This window comes from Corvus kubaryi, unplaced genomic scaffold (assembly GCF_017639235.1).
Source record: "Corvus kubaryi isolate FWS band 111438036 unplaced genomic scaffold, C.kubaryi_AGA036_p1.0 37262, whole genome shotgun sequence".
NCBI classification, from domain to species: Eukaryota; Metazoa; Chordata; class Aves; order Passeriformes; family Corvidae; genus Corvus; species Corvus kubaryi.
The window spans coordinates 1,454,040-1,462,225 of record NW_024581078.1 but is presented as its reverse complement, the minus strand read 5'-3'; the positions used below and the strand labels follow the sequence as shown (position 1 = coordinate 1,462,225).

General features: G+C 61.1%; 2 protein-coding genes and 1 long non-coding RNA gene across 3 annotated transcripts in view; 2 read left to right on the top strand and 1 right to left on the bottom strand.

Annotated features, from left to right (window-relative positions):
- The window catches only part of CERS1 (ceramide synthase 1), a 13,237-nt gene extending 8,949 nt beyond the window's left edge, over positions 1-4,288 (top strand). Inside the window, exons 4-7 of the mRNA XM_042024487.1 lie at positions 37-198; positions 1,304-1,451; positions 1,982-2,121; positions 2,603-4,288. Of these exons, the coding sequence (XP_041880421.1) occupies positions 37-198; positions 1,304-1,451; positions 1,982-2,121; positions 2,603-2,645 (493 nt within the window). The 3' untranslated portion in view covers positions 2,646-4,288. The remainder of the gene's footprint in view (positions 1-36; positions 199-1,303; positions 1,452-1,981; positions 2,122-2,602) is intronic.
- The window catches only part of LOC121662857, a 16,519-nt gene extending 10,769 nt beyond the window's left edge, over positions 1-5,750 (bottom strand). The window contains exons 1-2 of the long non-coding RNA XR_006015456.1: positions 5,739-5,750; positions 1,636-1,648 (exon numbers count right to left, since the gene is read on the bottom strand). This is a non-coding gene — a long non-coding RNA (uncharacterized LOC121662857). The remainder of the gene's footprint in view (positions 1-1,635; positions 1,649-5,738) is intronic.
- On the top strand, positions 4,340-8,163 carry GDF1 (growth differentiation factor 1). The gene is made up of 2 exons (XM_042024493.1): positions 4,340-4,606; positions 5,488-8,163. Exons 1-2 carry the CDS (start codon positions 4,345-4,347, stop codon positions 6,291-6,293), a joined length of 1,068 nt encoding a protein of 355 aa, XP_041880427.1. The 5' UTR covers positions 4,340-4,344; the 3' UTR covers positions 6,294-8,163.
- Positions 8,164-8,186: the final 23 nt, after the last annotated feature.

The window sequence follows — 8,186 nt, the reverse complement described above, 5'->3', positions numbered from 1 at the left end:
CCTCATTTTTCCCATTTTCCCCCCTTTTTCCCGCAGGTACCACAACGTGGGCATCCTGGTGCTGTTCCTGCACGACGTCAATGACGTGCAGCTGGAGTTCACCAAGCTCAACGTGTACTTCAAGCACCGGGGCGGGGTCTACCACCGGCTCAACGATGTCATCTCCAACATCGGCTGCCTCACCTTCAGCGTCAGCTGGTGCGTCTGTGGCCCTCACCCCAATCCTGACCTCCTTCCCTGCCGGCTCTGTGGCCCTCACCCCAATCCTGACCTTCTTCCCTGCTGGGTTTCTGTCCTGATCCCACTCCTGACCCTCCTCCCTGCTGAATTTGTGTCCCTCATCCCACTCCTGACCTTTCCTGCTGGATTCGTGTCCCTCATCCCACTCCCGACCCTCCTCCCTGCTGGATTTGTGTCCCTCATCCCACTCCGACCCTCCCTGCTGGATTTGTGTCCCTCATCCCACTCCGACCCTCCTCCCTGCTGGATTTGTGTCCCTCATCCCACTCCGACCCTCCTCCCTGCTGGATTTGTATCCCTCATCCCACTCCGACCCTCCTCCCTGCTGGGTTCATGTCTCTGATCCCACTCCCATGGGTTTGGCTCTCTGATCCCAATCCCAACCCTCCCTGCTGGATTTATCCCCCTGATCCCACTCCCCGCCCTCCTCCCGGCTTTCGGAACCCCCCCAGCGCCTGCTTTGGGATGTTTTGTGCTGGGAAGGAGCCCTTTGAGGCGCGGTTTGTGCAGAGCTCCCCGCAGAGCCCGGCCCCATGCTGGGCTCGGAATCCCTCTGTAGTCCCCGGGCCGTCTGTCACCACCCGGCTGCTGTGAAATTGCGCTTCCAGTGTGACAAATGACCTCGGGCAGGGACGGAGGGAGGAGGAGGAGGAGCTGTTGCCTTTTTCCCACTCCCTGGGTTCAGCAGCAAGGAGCGCTTTTCCCGGCAGGAAAAGGGAGGTGGGGCTGTCCCAGATTCCAGCTGCCCCTGGGGCCGGGCAGGAGGAAAACAAAGGGATGGAGGGATGGATGGAGGGATGGATGGATGGATGGGCCACAGCCTCAGTTTGGGGGGAAGTTTTGGTGAGGAATTGCGGGTGCAAGGACTGGGAAAAGCTTCCCAGAGGTTTTTCCACCCAGCTGGGAGGCCCCGCAGAGCCTCTGCACCAAACCTCTGGGATGTGCTGCTGTCCTGCCCTTTGCCAGGAGCAGAGATTGGGATGCCAAGGGCAGCAGGAGGCTGTGCTGGCTCTGTCCCCTGCCAGGGAGACACTAAACCCCTGCTGTCCCTGTGCCCCGGCAGGTTCTGGTTCCGTCTCTACTGGTTCCCCCTGAAGGTGCTCTACGCCACCTGCCACTCCAGCCTCCAGTCCGTCCCCAACATCCCCTTCTACTTCTTCTTCAACGCCATGCTCCTCGTGCTCACCCTGATGAACATCTACTGGTTCCTGGTGGGTGATCCTGGTGGCCATCCCTGCCCAAACTGGGCTTGGGGACAGCAGGGAAATGTCCCCCTCACTGGGGTCCCCCCTGTCCTCGCTGCTCCGTCCCTGCTCTGTTGCTGCTGCTGGGATTGCAGGGATGGAGGAAGGTTTGCAGGGTTCAGGGCAGGAGGGAAGGCTGGGGGGTTCCCACTCTGGAATTCAGACTGTCTCACACCCCGGGGATCCGGAGGGAGGGATAACAGCAGCTGGAACTGGGGAGAGGTGTGAATGGCCTGGGAATGTTCCTTGCATCATTCCCCTAGGAAGGAAGGAAAGGAGGATGAGGAGGGATCCCATGGGGCAGGGCAGGGGAGCTGCTGATTCCATCATCCCCTGGGATGAAATCAGGGAAGGGGAGGTGCAGGAATTCTGCTCTAAGGCACAAACCCCATCGTGGGGGGAGCTGCCCTGCCCGATCTGGGGCCGGGACAGCAGGAAAAGGTCCCCCCCAGCCTTGGGCCGGGCCTGAGGGTCTCTGTTCCCCCTGTCCCCCCCAGTTCATCGTGCTGTTCGTGGCCAAGGTGCTGCTGGGGCAGATGCAGGAGGTGAACGACCTCCGCGAGTACGACATGGAGGAGAGCAGGAATCCCAGGAAGAAAGAGGCTGGGATCCAACTGCCCGAGGCTCTGAAGGAAGGGTGCGTGGCCAGGGGGTGGCACACAGGGAATCCAGGCTGGTTTGGGTTGGAAAACCTTAAAGCACGTCCAGTTCCAGCCCTGGGACCCCTTCCACTATCCCAGGGTTTGGCCTGGGGCACTTCCAGGGATCCAGGGGCAGCCACATCTCTGGGAATTCCGTCCCAGTCCCTCCCCACCCTCACAGGGAGGATCTCCTTCCCAAAATCCCACCCAAATCCCCCTTTTCCAGTTTGAAGCCATTCCCTGTGTCCTGTCCCTCCATCCTTTGTCCCAAGTCCATCTCCAGCTCTCCTGGAGCCCCTTTAGGCTCTGAGGTTTCCCTGGAGCCTTCTCCCTGCTGGGGGTACCTTCCCATGCTGGATCCTGGGGGCAGATCTGTCCAATTGCCCAAATCTGGGGACAGGAGTGGCCTCAGCAGGGAAATGAGGGAGGGAATGTGGTGTGGACGCCAGGCTGACCATGGGCTCTTCTCCTCCCCAGGCTGCACCTCAAGAACGGCCTCGTGAAGGACAAGAGGTTGTGAGGGCGGCGTGGCCGTGGCCAGGGCAGCTGCCAGGGCCTGGCACTGACCAGGACCCTGCTCTGGGACCCTGCAAAGGACAGGCCCAAGGAGAACTTCACCCCTGACCCCCTGCCAGCCCTGCCTGGGGCCGGGGAGGACACGCCACTGACAGGATTGTGCCCCTCGGGGCTGGGCTGTGCCCTGTCACCTGTCCCCTGGGCCTGGGGGCTCCCCGTGGCCCAGTCTGGCTGGGAGACTGGTGGTTTTGCTGGCCCAGGTAGGATTTGAGGCTGGCTTTGTGTCCCTGGTGTTGCTCCTGTCGTTCTCAGCCCCGCTCTGATTCCCCCTGGCTGGCACTGGACCCTCCCTCAGACCCTTCCCCAGCAGCTCCTGCAGGGTCCAGCTCCAAACTGGGCAGGGAAAGGTCCAGTCCTGCTCTGGGAAGGTGATGGAGGGACCCTCAGAGCGTCCCCTCAGGAGGGACCACTGTCACCTGCAGCTCCTGTGGGCAGCTCCCACCTCAGGAGCTTTATCCCAGCCCTCTGGAGGAGGCCCGGGAGGATTAATTTGCTTGAAAAGCCCGAGTAGGTCTTGGAGTGGCTTAAGGAGTCCCACAGGGGCTCCTCCCTGAGCACCATCCCCTTGCTGAAGGAAGAACAGAGAATTCCTGCTCCCCATGTTGGTTTTCCAGGCAGCTCCAGCCCTGCAGGTTCCCAGGTCCCTGTCCTGGGGAGCTCTGTGGGTTTGGGGCCCTCAGACCCCGCTGTCCCCTCGCTGTCCCCTCCCAGGGCCAGGACCTGCAGCTCCCTCCCCGCTGGGGACAGCAGCCAGAGGAGGGAGGGGGATCCAGGGCATTAATTCCAGGTGTGAGAGGGTGGGAATTTGTGGGGTTTTTCCATGTTTGGTCCTTCACGTTGCTTTCCCTCCAGGCTCGTTGTGTGTGAGCCAGGGAAAGGTCCCGAATGGGGCTGGTGGAAATGTCCCCAAGCTGTGGCAGGGCCTTGTCCCTCTCTGTGACTTTCTGGGTGTCAGAGGAGCATCCGAGTGCTGGAATTCCTTGCATTTCAGTGGGATTCAGGGCAGGAAGGGAATTGATAACCCAGGGTGGGTCAGAGCAGAACTGGGGTGACCTTGGAGGGATAAAACGGAGTTTTCCAGCTCTGGCTTAGAGCTGGGTGGCTGCAGCTGGTTTGGGGGGGGCTGTGACAGACGTGGTGGTGGCAGCTCTGCTGTGATGGCCAGGAGGGGACCGTGGGACCTGGGGGTGCCTGGCCGGGGCAGGGACTGGGGGCTTTTGGGGCTGTGTGAAGCAGGACTTGGATGGTCTGATGTGCTGGCTGTTGGTGGCCTTAAGAGAAAAGCGTTGGATGCCGTGATTAGGTTAAAAAAAAAAGGGTTTGGGGAGGAAGAGCCGGCTCAGGGTCTGCCCCTGGATCCGGGCGGGGTTTTAGGGAGCAGCGCTGGATTTTCCACCCTCAGCCCTGACCCCACGGGCTGTGCTGGACCTCAAATGGACGCGGTGGAGATGCGGGAGAGACTGCGGAGCTGCTGAAAGGGTTAAGGGGTGCCGAGGAGCCCCGGAGGGATCCCACCCTCTGCCCAGTCCCGGGAATCCCGCGGTGCTAATTGCGCACTAATCAGATCAAAGGCTCCAATCAGGGAATCGACACCCCCGGGTCCCCAGCCCGGGCTGTTCTTTGTCTGGGCGAGGACGGCAGCGATGTGGCTTCTCCGCACCCTCGCCTGGGCTCTCTTGAGCCCCGTCCTGGCCACCGAGCTGAGCTTGCAGGAAAGTTTCTTGTTAAAATCCTTGGGTCTGAGCGCCAAGCCCAGCCCCAAAAGCCCGGTCCCGGTGCCGCCCGTGCTCTGGAGGATCTTCCAGAAGAGGAAGGCGCTGCCCTGGCCGGACAAAGAGCTGGATGCCTGTAGGGTGGAGGAGTTTAATGTGCCCGGGAGCATCGTCCGTGTCTTCGCTGACCAAGGTACAGCCACGCCGCGTTCGGGGCTTTCCCTGGGCTCGAGCCTTGGCTCCGCTCCTTCCTTCCCTGTGTCCCGAGGCCGGGGCAGCGCCCAGAGCTGGATCCCAGGAGAAATCCCCGCTGTGTGAAGTCCCTCTGGAAGTTGTAGGTGATGGTTTATGGGTTTGGAATGCCGAGGCAGGGGGCGGGGGGGGGCAGCTGTGCCAGGCTCTGTCCTGGAGCCCCCCCAAATCCCTCCCGAGGTGCTGGTTTGATCCCAGGCTTTGGGATCCGCGGTGGTGGGGGTGAGCGGGGATGGGGCAGGGAGGGGATGCTCGGCCCTTGGGCTGTGTCCCCCCCCCGCTCCTCATTGTCCCAACGCCTCTGGCTGACCCCAGGGCACATCTGGCTGACCCCAGGGCACATCTGGCTCCTCTGAGCCGTTCTCGGTTCCCTGGGCACTGTTTGTGTTGTGTCCTGGAGGTCTCAAGGCACCACAGAGCTCTTTTGTGGTTCCATTTTGCCACGGGCTGGCTAAACCCGGCAGCTCCCCAAATTCGCTGCTGTTCGCCCTCTTTTCCCCGTCCATCCCAAACAGCCGGAACCCACAGCCTGGGGCAGACAGGTGGGGAAAACACCGCCCCAGGATGCGGGGCAGCATCCAGAGGAGATGCTGGAGTGGTTGCAGCGTCCCAGTGCCACAGCCTGGAGCCCGGTCGGGGCCCCCCGAGCTCCCTGCAGGCCGTGCCATGGGGCCGGGAACCCTCCCTTGCAGCCCTGGCACCTTCTGCAGCTCTGCCAGCCCCGGATGCCTCTTGCGGGAGCTTCGATTGGAGCCCCGGGAGCTGATCCTGCCCAGCCCCAGGGTTCAGCCACCCGCACCCCTGTTTCTCCTTCTTTGTCAGGCCGCTTCCTCCCCGAGGGGCAGCCCCAGGGGTGGCTGTGTCTGCGGAAGCTCCTGTTCTTCAACCTCTCCGCGCTGGAGGAGGGCGAGCGCTTGACCATGGCCCAGCTGGAGCTCCAGTTCCACCACAACTCCTACCACGCCCCCAGCCCGGGCCAGGTTTTGGAGCTCCGGCTCTACCAGGTGTCCCCCCGGGGGCTGCCCCAGCCCGGCCGGAGGCCGCTGGTGGAGCGGTCATTTGTCCAGCTGCACAAATCCCTCCTCTTCAACCTGAGCGCGGCGGTGAAGGACGGGAAGATGCCGGGCAGGAATTTGGCCTTGGTGCTGGAGATCTCGGCCAGCGGCCGCGCCGGGGACAGCGGGACCCTGCGGAGCCTCTGCGCCAGCACCGACGCCTTCGCGGCCACCTCGCTGCTGGTGGTGACGCTGGGCCAGCAGTGCCAGGCTGCCCGCAGGAGGAGGAGCGCCCCAAGCCCCTCGGTGACCCCCAGCACCCTGTGCAAGCCCCGCCGGCTCTACATCAGCTTCAGCGACGTGGGCTGGGAGAACTGGATCATCGCCCCCCAGGGCTACCTGGCCAACTACTGCCGCGGGGACTGTCCCTTCCCGCTGGCGGCCGAGCTCAACAGCACCAACCACGCCGTGCTGCAGACCATGGTGCACTCGCTGGACCCCCAGGGCACCCCCCAGCCCTGCTGCGTCCCCGTCAGGCTCTCCCCCATCTCCATCCTCTACTACGACAACAGCGACAACGTGGTGCTGCGGCACTACCAGGACATGGTGGTGGACGAGTGTGGCTGCAGGTAGCGGGGTCTGTGGGGGAAGGATGGGCAGAGGGGATGGGTGGATGGATGGATGGATCATGGATGGATGGAAATGTGTGTGAAATCCCCGCTGTGTTCAGGTGGTTCCGGAGCGTCAGGGACTCCCCTCTGCACTGGGGATGGTCTGGCACTAAGGGGGCATTGCTGGAGTTGATTTAGTTGGGTGATGGGATTATGGGATTATGACCAGGCCTGGTGCTGGTTCCCTTCTCCACAGGTGATGGTGGCACCGGGCTGTGAATCCCAGATTTCCCCTCTGCTTGTGCCAGGCACCCCAGGGCTGCAGCTTTTGGGTTTTTGGCTGAACTCTGCAGATTTCTCAGGGCATAAATGACTTTTCTGGGTGAAATGGGGCCGGGGTGTGATCCAGCTGGACGGACAGGCATGGGGTGACCAAATCCCTTCCCAGCAGAGGCAGAGCCAGGCAGGAGCTTTCTCTTGTGCTGTGGGGGCTGTTTTTAGGGTGTGGTTGGTGATGGGGTGGTTTAGGGACAGGGGTTGTGTTGGGTGGCCAAGTGCAGTGGAGGTTTTGCTTAAGAAATGAAGGTTTTACCTAAAAAATCCCCTGGGAGCCACGTGCCAAGGGCAGGATCCTGCAGGCGATGTTGTGGCTGAGGGAATTCAGGGAGGCGTGGTGGGGTCAGTGGCATCTCCTCCCCTCTCAGCCTGCTGCGAGTCAGTATTAATTTACCTCATTTGCAAATCGATGAGCCCAGGGTGTCCCTGAGTGTCCCGGGGCAGGAGCCAGGTGGCAGCCGAGCCTCAGGCGAGGGCAGAGCACAGACCTCTGCACTCTTGCGCTTTTTCGGGTTATTTTTGGTTTATTTGTTGGCTTTTGTGCGCGGTGGTGTCACTGAGCTCTTCAGGAGTCGCTTCACGGGGCAGGGCTGGGCAGCAGGGACCCGAATTTCCACCACTTCCCATCCTTGGCCGCTTTTCTTCCACTTCCAGAGCGTGGGCTCGGAGAGGTTTGGAGCCCGGGCCCAGCTCCTGAGCTGTTCCCTGAGCGTGTAAAGCCGCCAGAGTGAGGCTTTCCTGCCCCCACTTTCGGGATTTTGGGGGAACTGAAAAGGAATCCGAGGCAGACTTGAATTTTTTCTCTTTGTTTTTGAACTGTGAACCTGACCCCGTAGCGCAGCTTTGGGTTTTTTGCTGTTTTTGTAGCAGTGTTGTGTCTTTTGAGGTCTGATGAAGTTTTCCCACCTCCTCCCCCCAGGGGAAGCACTGAGGGTTTAACCACTGTGGGTCCCCTGTGATGGTGTTTTTTTTTTTGTTTAACACCTCAAATGTGGAGCTGAAGACCGAGCCTGGAGCAGCTTTAGTTGGATTCACGTTCCCAAATCCAGGTGTTTTTCCACCCAGCCCTGCTCTGCTCCATTTTAGTGTTTTAAGGGCTTAACTCCAGCCAGCAGGAGCCATTTAGTTCTGATTTAAGACGGGCAGGAGGAAGAAAACCTTTGAGTATTCCTGGGTTTGTCCCTGTGGCCACCTAGGACAGGACCTGGGGTCACCCTGGCGTGAGTTTGTGCCCAGGGTGGTGCCAAGGCCAGGCCTAAACCCCCACCCCGACCCCCCCAGGCCCAGCTTTGAGCCCCCACCCCCGAGCCTGGCAGGGCAAAGCCATGTTCGTGTTTCCTGCAGGGCAGGGGGAGTTTCCAGGCTGGGCTGGGCCCCTCCAGCTCCAGCTTTTCCCAAATCCTGGGGCTCCCACCCCCTGCACGGGCTGGAAGAGGGTGGGGGCATTTCCCAGTTTCCCCAGTTTCGTTGCTCACCCCCCTCTGCTATGCACACCCCCACTTTTGTACTAGTCCGTGTTTAAAAAAAGTAATAAACTTGAAGTTTATACAATCAGACTAAAGCTTTAATGAACGTTGCA

What these genes read in the sequence shown, in the direction of transcription:
- GDF1 (XM_042024493.1), top strand. Translation starts at nt 4,345, where the DNA reads ATGTGGCTTCTCCGCACCCTCGCCTGGGCTCTCTTGAGCCCCGTCCTG. An exon ending in CCGTGTCTTCGCTGACCAAG is followed by an intron (nt 4,607 to 5,487) that starts GTACAGCCACGC and finishes CTTCTTTGTCAG; the next exon opens with GCCGCTTCCTCCCCGAGGGG.